The sequence below is a fragment of the Anabrus simplex genome, chromosome 5, assembly GCF_040414725.1.
Source record: "Anabrus simplex isolate iqAnaSimp1 chromosome 5, ASM4041472v1, whole genome shotgun sequence".
Taxonomy (NCBI): domain Eukaryota; kingdom Metazoa; phylum Arthropoda; class Insecta; order Orthoptera; family Tettigoniidae; genus Anabrus; species Anabrus simplex.
The window spans coordinates 390,775,171-390,789,870 of NC_090269.1; the positions used below are offsets into that span (position 1 = coordinate 390,775,171).

General features: G+C 39.9%; 1 protein-coding gene across 1 annotated transcript in view; it reads right to left on the reverse strand.

Annotated features, from left to right (window-relative positions):
• Positions 1-14,700, reverse strand: part of Cog7 (conserved oligomeric Golgi complex subunit 7) — a 182,226-nt gene that overhangs the window by 46,372 nt on the left and 121,154 nt on the right. The window contains exons 9-10 of the mRNA XM_067147745.2: positions 12,350-12,621; positions 743-863 (exon numbers count right to left, since the gene is read on the reverse strand). Of these exons, the coding sequence (XP_067003846.1) occupies positions 743-863; positions 12,350-12,621 (393 nt within the window). The remainder of the gene's footprint in view (positions 1-742; positions 864-12,349; positions 12,622-14,700) is intronic.

A 14,700-nucleotide genomic window follows, 5' to 3' on the forward strand; every position in this document is an offset into this window, starting at 1 on the left:
GGATACACTTTTCATTATTAAATTACTCCACTCCTTGGTGAATTACCCACAACTCCTAGAAAAAATAAACTTCCATGTATCAGACAGGCGCAAAGGTTTAATCATACACTGTCCACAAATCAGCATAGAACTTACGATGCATTCCAAGGACCAATTGAAAGAATGTCAAGATTGCTAAACAAAGTGGATATTGGTGTAATTAACTCCTCACTGTCAAAGTTCTGCGATCAATTACACAATCCCCAGAAATGATTATTACTTTCCTATGCTTACTTGTACTATAACCTATGTAAGTTATATATTTGTACAATTTTTCTTCTTATACTCCATCGACTTTTTCCTTTCTTTTTTGTTTTTTCTCTCTCTGTTGTGTTGTAAAATGGTATCACCGTTAATAAAGTATTATTGTGTTTGCCCCAGCATGTGGTTTTTTTTTAAATGTTACTATCTCTCTATATATGACTTAATTTGACACTTCTTTGTTCCCTTCCAGTACTTAAAACTGAATCTGTTTTTAATATAATTTTAATATCATGTGCTCATGCATTCTGACTCTCATAATCATTATTCATAATCACAGCAAACTTTAAAGTTTAGAATGAGTGTTAAAAACTTTCATATGTCTCCAACATTGCCAAAGATTAACTAGAATCAAATAAGATATAAGTTGGTCCATTTTATAGATTCAGGCTGAAAATCTACAGTCATGATCACATGTCAAATAAATGAGCAAGTTACGAACCTACATTCTGTAGAAGTGTCAGGCACATTTGGAACATATTCCAGTCTTCTTGATCTCTTTTTTGCAGTTCCAACTGGCGAAGAGCAATTCTGAATTGATCCAAGTAATTTGAGAGGGAAGCCTGCAAAAATGATTATTTTTGTCAGTTTCCCTTTAAAACATCCACCCTTAAATTAACAGAAATTCAATATTTATTAGTCAAAGGCAAATTTTGGGATTATGAAAGGAGTGATGCATATTATTTTTTTCCAATTGTATCTTGAGATAGTGACAGAAACAACTGAGAACAAGACAGTATGAGACAAAGTTACCTGAATTTCACTATATAAAACACCTTTGGCAATAAGTCAAACACTAACATAATAAATCTTGTATTTAGCAAATAACTCTTAGTGCCATGAGTGTTCGAGGACATGTTCAGCTCGCCTGCTGTGTGTGCGTGCGTGCGCATGCGTGTGGTGGTGATATAATGATTTAGGGAGAGGGTGAAACACATCGCCCATTCCTGTCAAATAACACAAAGTGGTCAATCAATCAATCAATCAATCAATCTGCATTTAGGACTATTGCCAAGGTGGCAGATTCCTTAGCAATTGTTTACCTAGCCTTTTCTTAAATGATTTCAAAGATCTTGGAAATGTATCAAACATTTGTCTTGATAAACTTTTCCAATCCTTTACTCCTCATTCTATAAATGAATATTTGCACCGATTATTTCTCTTGAATTCCAACTTCATCTTCATATTATGATCATTCCTACTTTTAAAAGCTCCACTCGAGCTTATTCGTCTACTAATCTCATTCCATGCCATACAGCATACCACTTATTCGAGCAGTTCATCTCCTTACTCACTAGTCTTCTCAGCCCAAAGTTTGCAACATTTTCATAACACTATTCTTTTGTCAGAAATCACCAAGAACAAACTGTATTGCTTTCCTCTGGATCTTTCCCAGTTCTAATATCAAGTAGTCCCAGTGTGGGTCCCATACAATGGACTCGCACTCAAACTGGGATCTTACCAGAGACTTGCATGCCTTCTCCTTTACATCATTACTTCAATCCCTAAGTATCTTCAGTCATAACCATGAGAAGAGATCTGTAAGCTTTCTTTACAACCTCATGAATGTGATTACCCCAGTGAAGATCATTCCTTAAACATCTGGATACTTACAGTGCTTCCCATAAGGTTCTATCCTCCCCATCAACACAGTAAGTAAAACTGAGAGGACTTTCCCCCTTGGAGAAATTTACAACCTGACTTTTCATCCTGTTTACCATTACACCATTGTCTACTGTCCATCTCACAACATTGTCTAGGTTTTTTGTAGTCAATCACAATCCTGTAACTTATTTACTACTCTATACAGTATAACATCATCCACAAAAAGCCTCATCTGTGATTCCAGTTCTTTACTCATTCATATAGGTCAGATGATCATCCTGCTACCATATTTGACTGTGGATGGTACTACTGTACCTGCCACTGTCTGGCCAAGGGTCAAGCAGCCATTATAAAACTTGACACTCAAACGAGGTACCAACGGCTGCAGGCGGAGGAGTCCTCCCGGTGAAGACCACGTTAAGACTTTGTGTACAAAAGTCACACAAATTCACCAGAAAGGAGAACATGGTCAATGGTTTAGATGGCAAAAGAGAATCCCATACCCAACGGCAGATAAAACGGAATATTTCTCTCCTGTCAGCTAAGTCTGCACTTCAGTGAAGCAGTTGCAAAAAGAAACTGCACTCCTGAGGAGCAGCTTAAAGTTATACCTGGCAGTGGTGACCCCACCGTATTAATAGCCTAAATATGAACATGATACTTTTAAACTTGCGTGGGAAAAGGTCAGGGCGTACCCTGCAAGCGACGTGCAGTTTGTTGGGGGCTGGAAGAACTGTGAAAAAAATGGGCGACCACTAGCCAACATCATGAAGGTGGGCATAATCAACCTTATGATATGACCCTGACAGGAAAGGCAGAAGAAAGTGGTGGATTTTATGGAGAAAGAGGGTATGGAAATGATGGGGTTGAGCGAAGTTAAATGGAAGAGGAAAGGATATACACTATACTGGAATGGTGGGCAAGAGACAAAAAATGGAATGTGCTTGATAATTTTGAAATGGCTGGAGGGGTAAGTGGATGGTAGAGTACATGAAGGACAGAATAATGACTGTTAGACTGAGAATGAGGAACGAAGTGAAGGAATTCATACAAGTGTATGCACCACAGACAGGAAAAAAAGAAAAATTCCTCAAGAAACTAGAAAAGGAGATAACTGATGTGGAAGTGATCATTATTAATATCTTCTTCTACCTTCCAAGTATTGGGCCATGTGTCCCGTTACGGTCTTGCATTTTTCTTTTTGCAAGACTTGAAAGCAATCAAATGTCCTTCTGATGGGTTGCTAGCCTGAAAGAAGTAAGACCTCTCAGCTAATGGACTAGCTGAAATTAAAGCATTTCCTTCGTAATTGATGTAACGGTTATACCGCCGTGACTCGGTCGACAGGGCCTCGTCTGTGGGACCAGGTTTGTTCATCTCGGGAAGGTGAGGTTGGCATTTGGGCAGGAGAGGTTATTATAATGGGAAACCTAAATGTACAGGGGGAACAAGAAAGACAAGGGAAAGGAGAAGTAATCAGACCATATGGATATGGGAAAAGGATTGAAAGAGAAATTAATTGAGTTTTGCGAGAGGAGTGGAATGATTGTGGGTAACACATTGTTTTGGAACAAAAACAGGAAAATGACCAGATATGTCAGGCGTGACAGAAGAATAAAATCAGTAATTGATTACTTTCTGGTGAAAAGGACAAATTGCAGACAGTTGACGAATGTAACAGCTTTACCAGGAGAAGCATTCAATGGAAATCTTACAGTTGTGATAGCAAAAAAAAAAAAAAAGAGTGGGGAAAATGGAAAACTTACAGGAGACAATAGACAGTAAAGTAATGGTGTGGAAATTATAAGAATGTAGAGGAAAAATTTCTGGAGAGACTGAAACAACAAATTCCAGTTACTGAAATAGGAAATGTGAAAGATGAATTACCCAACTACAAAAGGGCATTTGTAAGTGGAGCAGAGTGTGCGTGTGGTAGAACATTGAAGAGAGTGAATGAAAAGGAGACACCGTGACAGAATGACAAGGTGAGAGAAGTAGTGAAAGAAAAGAAGAAAGCCTGCCAAGAATGGAATAGAGATAAAAAAGAGAAGAAAACAAACGGGGTATCTTGATGATACAGTGAAACCTCGTTAGTTTGTTCCTCATCAACACGTTTTCCTGTTTTCGTAAATTCAAATTCTCGATTCTCATCATATTAAATCTATATAAAAATACCTCACTTAACACGTTACGAATTTTCGCAGTTACCGCTTAGTACAATCACATTTTTCCCTTGTGGAAAGAACGTGATTTCCAATTTGTGAGTGATAAAGGGAAAATGCCTTGAATTCTTGAACTTCACAGGATAAATTGCACCTTCGGGGAGCAAGCCATTACCCTCGAATATGCCCAGTTTTGCTTGCCGGTTAGCAGTGAAACTGCAGAATAACACAATGAGCCTGTTTGTGCTTGTATATCGCATTCCATTTAGAAGTTAGAAACGTATTTCGTGTTTAGTTGTACAGTGAAGGGTAGCGAATATTTGTCGCAAGATAGCCTACATCTGAAACATAGGCCTAATCACGTGAAGTTGACCTGTGTAGTGCATATTTGTCTTGTGATGCCTAATTATGGATATGGAAAAAGTCATGAAATTCCTTACTAATGAAGACAAAATTAAAGTCTGTCAGCAAGTCGACCGGCATCCACATCTTCAAGCGCTCAGAATTGTTTAAAAGGTTCAGTATAGATGTTGATGTTGAACCATAAGCAGCACTACCATAGTCTATTCGGGAGAGGACAGTTGCCATGTAGAAACGTAGCAGCACCACACAGTCAGACCCCACGAGGTGTCGCTAAGAAACTTAAGCATATTAAGTCTCTTAACCTATTGACATAATAATTTTAACATACTGAGCATGCGCATGTATACCATTTTTTCATTTCAAGATACAGTTTTGGGCTACTACGATTTATACATGTAATCCACAACATACGGAATTTTAATCATACCCTTGTTTGAAGTGATGAAGTGCAGCACCCTGAAGAACAATTTTTGTAAGGTTTAATGGTGCAAAACACCCTAAAACACTCCGGGAAATGCAAATCCACCAAGTACTTTCAGAGTCGTATCTCATTACACTTTTCTTGCTTGTCCTGCTTTCAACACAGTCATTGCATGGTTTAGGGTTATAAGCCTTGTGAAATGTTCCCAATGAACTCATATAGGGTGAGTTGGGATTTTTTTCTGTGAATAACTGATTGGAAAAACTGTTCTTTTCAGTAGCTATCTCATCCCATTAAGAGTTGTGAGTAACATGTTGAGAAATGTGTAGGGGGGAGGGATCTTGAGGGGGGTTCTGTTTACGATGGGTTTTATTCCAGAATTTCATATTAAATCATATTTGGATGGTTTATCATCTGTTTCATTTCATTTCCAGCCATCTTCCTTTGCCTTTTTGTAAGCAGGATGGACTTTATTATCAACGCCACTTTCACTTTACAAAGGAAAAATTAAATATAACCTCCTAATTCAATACAATGTAAAGTGAAAATCGTCAATACGGAATGATTCTAATATTGTAATGTCAACACTCTCATGTGACTTTTTTTTAATACTACTGTAATTTGTCACTGCTAGTAAATAAAATTGTTTAATTGTTTAATTTTCTAAAACTACATCACCGCCCAACTCACTCTATCTCATAATATACATTAAATTTTATTCCTTGTAATACAATACTAGGGTGGGCCAATTCTGCTGATTATTAAGCGGAAAGCGATTGCCTGCTATGAGACCCAATCTATGATGTTCGTTCCAACTTCAAGGGAGAGAGAGAGAGCAGATTCTCAGCTTTCGGACGGTATACTGCATGTCATGCCATCTATGGACAGAAGGCTTGAACTAGTTGCAGAAAGCTTACCTTTCAGCGCCCTATTAAGCGTCCGTGAATGAATGGTCACTGCACGCGCGGCCACCTGGCATGCGGCAAAGCATGCCAGTAAGTTAATTCAGGTAATCCTCAGCTGACGGATGTAAGGCTGCCATGTTAGTCTCTTATCAAAATGGACATCCATGAACCGAGGGTTTACACCACTGGTAAGACACTGTTTTGCAAGCGGAGCTTTGGTTCAGGATGCACAAGCTGACGTTGACAGAAGTGTACAACCATGACGAATATAAGAACCAAGTGTGATTACTCAACTGTTATAGCGTGGTAGTTTGTGGACCCGCCACTGGGAGCACTGCAAACGTCGGAATCCAACACGTGCTTCAGTAGACCGGCAAACCATGTGTTGGAAAGTGCGGGAGATGTTGATGTGCGAGATATTTCAAGTCAACAAGTTGAATTTCCTTTGCTTTCAGTTCCTAAACTCAGTTCATTGTGTGTTGTGCACTTAAAGCACGTGTGTTAGTGGTCTGATTAAATTAATAGTTCAACATGCCGTACTGTTTTGTGCCTGGCTGTAAGTCAGGCTATGGTAGAATAGTTAATGGTATAAAATTCTTTTCACCACCGAAGGATATAAATAAATTTGAAAAATGGGCCAGAGCTATTCCACGAAAGGATACTGTGTTAACGCGTAGAAGTAGAATTTGTCAAGTTCATTTCTCTGATGATTTGATAGTAAAATCAGATAACTTTACAGTGAATGGTGAAAAAGTGGTTATGCCTCGTGATAGATGGAAATTACGTCCAGGAGCAGTGCCTCACATTTTCCCTAATTTGCCGAAATACCTTTCAAGTGAGATTAAGTCCCGTGAAATTCCCAACAGGAAAAAGAATCTAGACACCACTAGGAGAAGAAAGAAGATTGAAGACGCGAGTGTAGCAGCAAATGGAGAATTAAAAGGTCAGTCTAATGTTGATCAAAATTTGGGTTATGCTAGTGTGCTTTCTGATGCCGAAAAGACAATATTATCGCTCAAAAGGTGCCTAAAAAATGCTAATCGAAATTTAATTCGAGCTAGGTCCAGTCTAAACTCAGCAAAATCGAGAATTAATTTACTGGAGAAGCAGGTTAGAAATACACAGGAATTTAATTATAGAGATAACGAACACCTTAGCAAGAAGGAAAAGATGATAATCGATACCATGCTTAAGAAATGCCAGGTGAAATCTTCTAATGGAATGAGGTACAGCAATGAATTCATTTTAGAGAGTTTATTGTTGAGAATAAAATCACCGAAAGGATTCCGTCATTGTCGGCGACATGACCTCTTGCCTCTGCCCTCAGAAAGTCACTTGAGAAAACTTTGTAAAGGGCTTAAGTGCTCTTATGGAGTTAATTCGCATAGCATAAATGCTATTTCAGATTTTCTTAAAGATGAAAATGATAATTCACGTTATGGTGTTGTTATTTTTGATGAAGTTAAGCTAAGAGAAGAAATCCAGTTCAATAGTTTTTCCCATAAAGTAGATGGATTAGTTGATTTAGGTGAACACACGCCAGACCTCCAGAAGAACTTGCTTGCAAATCACGCTCTAGTGTTCATGTTCGTACCTTTTATGCATAATTGGGTGCAACCAGTTGCTGTTTATGCATGCAGAAATGCTACTCCAGGAGACATTCTCGCAAAAATTCTAATACAGGTGATTTTGCAGTTAGAAGAGGCTGGGGCGAGGGTGGTTGGATTTACTTGTGATGGTAGTCAGACAAATAAAAAGGCCTGGAAATCGTTAGGAATCAGTGGCAAGACAAGTTCTCTACAACCTCACATCATTAATCCTGCAGATGTTAAGAGAAAGATCTGGGCTTTCTCCAACTTCGTGCATGTATTGAAATGCATAAGAAACCACTTTCATGATAAAGTAGAACTTCACTATAACGACAAAATCATTAATTTCAATTTCTATAGGGAATTGTTCAAAGAAGATCTATCAGGATATGCTGGGCTTAGAGCCTGCCCCAAGCTGACAGTTGCTCATTTAGACCCATCATCGTTCCAGAGAATGAATGCTAGGCTTGCCTTCCAACTTTTTAGTGATAGAGTTGCCAAAGGTATGAAATTTTATCGCGAAATGGGACTGGCAGGATTACAAGGTAGTGAGGACACTGAAACATTTACCAGCGATATAAATATTGTTGCTGATGCACTAAATGCATTCATCCCTTCTCAGGCTCTTCGTAGAGGTTCACCTTCTCATACAGTTCTTGTTAATTTTCTTCAAACTGTGAGATCTACTAATAACACCTTTGCCTCCAACAGAACCTTGGAATCACTTATGGTAACCCTACAGAGTACTTTGGAAATGTCTGAATGGCTTTGGGAAAGAGGTTATAAGTATGTGTTAACAGGAAAGCTCACCCAGGATCCCTTGGAACGGCACTTCGGAATTATGCGTTCTTTCAGTTCAGATGATCATCCATCGACAATAGATTTCCTTCATTTGCATCTACTTCAATGTGTCTATGTCCCTATAAAGCAGGCTTTAAATGTAGGAGGAAATTGCGAACCTAAACGGGAGCCGATCTTGACCTCGTATGTTAATCAGATGCGTATGTTAGCCCGGAATGTGGAAATGCATAATGAGACAGTGAAACAATCAGTGGAAACTTCCATTAAGCAAAAAATCGTGGTTCAAGATGCAGTAAATATTGAAGACTGGGAAAGCTCTGTACCTGAATTTGATAGCGCAGTTCGAAACTCTTCGATTGAGACGTGTTTAGTGTACCATTTGGCTGGGTACGTTGTTAAGCACTCTTCTAAATTTATTAAGTGTTTGTCCTGTGCCCATTCTCTACGTGATAATAATCATAGTACATTTTCAGTTCTTTCCGAAATAAAAGACTACGGTTCAAGCAATAATGAAGTGTTTTTAACACGCCCTTCCAAAAGTATATGTGACATTCTTTTCCAGGCCGAGAAAGTAATTAGTGAAAAACTGAACTCAAAATCGATGTGGAGCGAAATATTTTTTGATTGTATCGATTCTATAGACAAAATTTCAGTTGATCCTTCAGGTGCTGGCTGTTGTCTTCAACATATTATGGATATAATCCCCAGACTTGTTTATCATTATCTGAAATGCAGATTTTTCTTCAGAGTGAAAGAAATCCGGCGAGATTTACAATCTCGAACATCCGCCAAATCTTCACGGAAGCTTTCGAAAGTTCAGTAACCGACAAACTGAGATGGTAAGTAGAGTATTACCTTTAAATAGTTCATAGGTGCTTTTTAATATGCTATGTATATGTATATATACACTCGAGTAACTTGTGCTTTCCGCAACATGTGATGAAAGTCGTAGCTCTTATTTCCGTGTGTGATATTTTTCCATTGTTCTCTGCCGTGGCATTTTAATTGTAATCTCTCATTTTTTTATAAAAGACAGTGTATATACTTATCAGTTACGGAGTAATACGTTTCCTGTGTCACCATTCCTAAGAACAGCTGATAGGTATTGTGGAGCCACCAAACTCTAGCGCTGCCTGGCGGGGCGCGCCTGAACTCGATGAGTCATCACACTTGGTTCTTATATTCGTCATGGTACAACTAAGGTTTTCGCTGCTGAAAATCAAAAACCATGTTGCAGGGTCAATCTGTCAACTCAGTTAATAGCTTGCTGTAGCTGTCTCTCAGCAAATGCCATCCTTCCAGAGCTGTAGTGTAGAGCTAAATCGTCTACATACAGCGAAGGAACGAATGAAGACCCAGCAGGAGCAACTATGCCATTGATGGCGATTGTGAACAGCATGACACTCAGTACAGATCCCTGTGGTACTCCATTTTTTTTAAACATAATAATGAAAAATGCATTCCCTCCTCGGATTCGAAAGAGCCGGAGGGACATCAAGTTCTCAATAAACGTTGGCAAATTTCCCTGAAATTCCACTGGAGTAGTGTGGAGATAATCCCATATCGCCAGATAGTATCGTAAGCTTTATCCCAGTCAATAAACATGGCAGCTAGGTGTTCCTTCAGGAGAAAGGCCTCCTGAATGGCACTCTCCAGTTTGACTAGATGATCGGACCAATGAGAGCGAAAACCACACTGGTAGTTAGTCAAGAGACCTTCCTTTTCTACGGCCCACACAAGTCGCCCGTTCATCTTCCTATCAAACAGCTTACAAAGCCCACTTGTAAGACATACTGGCCTATAACTATCCAGAAGTTTTGGCTCTTTACCTGGCTTGGGAATTGGTATCACAATTCCCTCACACTACTGAAATGGAAACACTCCCTCACTCCATATTCTGTTGAATAGGGTGAGGATATTCTTGAGACATTGGTCACTCAAATGTTTAAGCATTTGATCATGGATTTTGTCTGGATCAGGAGCCGTGTCTCTGGACAGCACGAATGCACTCCGAAATTCCCACTCCATGAAAGGCATGGTATAGGAATGCAAAGCACTAGAAGCGAAGGAGAGATGGTTTGCTTCTGCTTCGCACTTAACAGTTAGAAATGTAGGGTCGAGTCTCCCAGAACTGGACGTATCTGAGAAATGTGACGCGATGTGATCTGCAATGACTGGAGATTCCAGGGACTGAGGGCAAGTTCTGCACACCGACCTTATAGCGGAGTTTTGCTCATACTTGTGATGACAGAGTATGAGCCGTCATGGAAGACGCATACTTTTCCCATGTAACCTCCTTACTTTTTCACATCAAGAAACAGGCTTTAGCGTGCAGACGCTTAAATGCGATATCAATGGCCATCTTTAGGATTCCAACGATAATGCTTAAAAGCCCGTCGGCAATCGAGTGTGGCTGCTGCAATTTCATCGGTCCAACATGAGACCTGTTTCCAGCGAGGGACACCAGGCAAGGAAGAAATTGTTTCTTCTGCAGCAGACAGAATACTATTTGTAATGGAAGGAACGTGGTCGATAGACTCCAGCATATCATCGGCCAAAACTGCGAGTTTTGAAAATTCTGGCCAATTAGCCCGCCGAAGTAACCAGAGCTTGGGTACTTCAGACTACCTTTGATTCAAGAGCATAAGAAATATGAGGAAATGGCCACTATCACAGTCATTGTGTATTTGCCACTGTAACTGGGGAGCTAGTGCACAGCCGCACAAGGTGACATCCAGGTGTGAAAATACAAAGGGCACTAGGAAAGTTTTGCAATGTGAGTGAACGCTTTAGACTTTTTCAAAATAATTTCCACCACACTCGCTACACTTCTCCAGTCACTGAACCAACTCTGCCACTTTTCTTCAGTTACATTTTCACACTCTTGATCCCATGCTGCCAGATGCTCCTCGTTGGATGCAAAACACTGCCCTTTCAGCTTCATCTTCACTTCTGGGAAGAGTGCGAAGTCACATGGGGCAAGATCAGGACTGTATGGAAGGTAATCAAGCACAGTCAACCCTGATCTGGCAAGAAAATCCACTGTTATATTAGCACGATGTGCTGGAGCATTGTTGTGATGCAAGAGCCAAGTGTTGAGCCGTTACCTTGGGCGGATCTGCTTGAGAGCCTGGATGACCTGAGGCAGACAAGTCTCACTGTACCACTTTGCAGTAACTGTCCTTTGTGTTTCTAGCACAGCCTGAGTCAGGATGCCCCGTTTAATGAAGAATACTGCAATCATCCTTTTCTTCAATGACCTTGACTTTTGCACAGTCACAGGAGTACCCTCATCTTCAAACAGCCACACCTTGTTCTGGGATTTTGTTGAGACCTCGTAATAATAAAGACAAGTTTCGTCACCTGTAACGATTTTATTGACGTTACGCGAAGTCCCATTTTCAAACTGTTTTAGCAATTTTCGGCACCATTTCACTCGATGTGCCCTTTGTTCCTCTGAAAAGTGAATGGGGCACCCAAAGGGAACAAACCTTTCTAACATGGAGATGGTCATGTACAACTGAATGAATAGCTGGTGCAGGGAAGTGGAGGGTCTCTTCTACCTGCCGATATGTCAACCGCCTCTCTTGCTGCAACATTTTCCTCACAGCTTCAATGTTTTCCTCAATCACTGATTCAGACAGTCGCCCAGAACGAGGATTGTCTTCAACCCCAAAATCTCCTCTCTGGAACTCTTTGTACCAGCGGAAAACTGTTGTCCGATGTGGACAGTCTTTCCCCAGCACAGGAGTCATTTCCTGCAGGCACTGGTCAACAGTTAATCCACGAACAAAATTGTAGTGGATAATTGCGCGATATTCACCTTTAAACCACACTGATATCTTAACTTGCTTTCAATCCTACTGCTTAGTAACAACTGGTGTGAAGGTCACGCCTTGCTGTCTTCTAGACCGGTTTTCACTCATCTTTTCATCCCTCACCATAACAGGGGTGTCCAGCCAACATTTTTTGCATATTGCAAAACTTTCCTAGTGCCCTTTCTATGTCATGTGTTCTGCCGAAATGTGTCAGTTCCCCTTATTAAGTATGCAAAGATTGAACAAGTTGTCAATAGTTCAAAAATCCTTCCCCTAGCGCAGGAAGACGGAGAACCCCAGAGGGTATTACGGGCATTCACATCTTGGATGCAACATAGTTTATTTCACTAAACAGAAAGAATGAAATATCAATCAATAATCTTACCTTCGTAGCTTTAAGGAAACCACAATACCCACAGCTCTCTGTGAACTTCATACACCTGTCATTGGCATCCATGATAACCGACATGGCTCTAGGGACAGACTGCCCTAATCCCTGGATAGTATCCATCAGGTCATCTTTATTACACTGTATACTGCTCAACTGCTGAGACATGAACTGCTGCTCATATGTAGCATATTTGGCAATGTATGGTATGTAAGGCGAGTATACTGCCCGAGCCAAGGTCAGGATCAGTTCTTTGTTGACGGGCTTTGCTGAAATGAAACAAAATAATTTAAAATACACTTTAACAACAGTCTGATATTGTTATGAATTTCCTACAGATGAGAAAATATGAACAGGATTGTGCTGGGGCCAAGAACACAAGTTTTGACATAGAATACACACTTACTGCACGGCAGATATTTTGTAACTCTTAGGTTGTTCAGTCTGCCCAAATTAATTTTGAGCAAATACATTTATAAACTACCTGAAAAAGAAAACATGTGGTAACAGAATTATACCTGAAAAACAAACTTTTGTGCATCTGGAGCCCTAGCTTTTAGAACTTTTCTAGGTAAAATTCTTCTACCATATTTTAATCTCTTTAGGTAGTTTATAAATTTAATTGTTCAAAATTACTTTTGACAGATTGAACAACCTAACAATTATATATTAACTGAGTTGAAACTGAAATAAATATATATATTTTAGAATTGGCCTTACGTTGCACTGACACAGACAGGTCTTATGGCGACGATGAAATAGGAAAGGGCTAGGGATGGGAAGGAAGCGGCTGTGGCCTTAATTAAGGTACAGCCCCAGCATTTGCCTGGTGTGAAAATGGGAAACCATGGAAAACCATCTTCAGGGCTGCCGACAGTGGGGCTCAAACCTACTATCACCCGGAAGCAAGTTCACAGCTGCGCGCCCCTACCTGCACAGCCAACTCGCTCGATTGAAACTGAAAAGAGAAGGTTTCAGATGTCACAAAAACTGACAGAAATTGTCAAAATAAATTATCTACTGTAGATGTTATGGGTCTGAATTTGTACACCAGCGGGGCAGTAGTTGTGCGTGGCTAGGGTTCCAATTGCTCGAAACTTACCTCACACTTGGCTGCCTTAACTTTGAAATGCTCCCGAAAAGCCTTCTGACACTCAGCATTAATGATTTTGGACTTTACTGGAATTCTGGCAAGCCTCTCTATCCTCTTGAATATATTTTTCATAATTTTGAAGCCAATGTCGTGACATTTTGTGACAGTAATTTTTAAACACCTCATCCGATGTGCTGTTATGTGGAGTCCAGAGCTACAATAATTGTTAGCCGTGTAGCACGGCGATTTTATTACCATAAGATTGCGGCATTACTGATGATGAAGATTGTTGTTTAAAGAGGCCTAACATCTAGGTGATTGGCCCTCCAGCATTATTACATCACTCCCTGATGTCATACTGAGGTCAGACTCCTGTTGCTACTACATTGGTCCTTCCTCTTTACAATGAGATACTGAACACTGTCCTTGCAAGTGTTGTCTAGAAATTATTTCGATTTTCATCATTTCATATGTACTTTTGTAAAATTCACCAGCCCAAGTATGGTTCCAAATCTCAGTTAGCAGACAGCACACACGTAACAAGAACCAACGAGACCAGCAGGGAGACTCCTCACAATACATTTATTATCAACAGATAATACACCGAACTTTACGAAATTTCAACCAGGGTATAGAGGAGTTTCCCACTGCTCAATAGAAACCAAGCTCTTCCGTTAGAACTCAAAATAAATAGCAATAATTTCTACATTAAACCAAAAATCTTGTTATATCACCACACAGTGTTGAGGACAATAAAACTTTGTTCTCAAGAAGAAAAAGAAGAAGAATGTGAAAGGTGGAACTTGCTCTAAATCAAAGTTGAATCAAAGTCAATACGAACCACCATAATGAAATATATAAACTCCAAAAATATATATGTAATCTATGTCAAAACTTTTTGAATGATGCTTACAGAGTGCATACTGAAAGACAGAACAAAAATACTACTTCTGAAAAATGAACAAAACCACCAGCTGCAACACCCCAGTGTAGATAGTCACAATTTGGATCCTGGCCAATAAGTATGATATTTTTCAAAATGTAAAATCATGTCCCTGTGGCTTGGCTTCCATGAATGACACTTGGATTCATCAGCTGGAATGCTGCTCCTCCTAAGACCCAGGGTAACACATGAGAGGTTAAAATACAGTAAAAAGAGCTCTCATGACGATGATGATCCTTGTTGCTTATAGGGGCCTAACATCTAAGGAGTCCGGCTCCAAGGGTAAAAATGGTTAGCGTGCTGGCCTTTGGT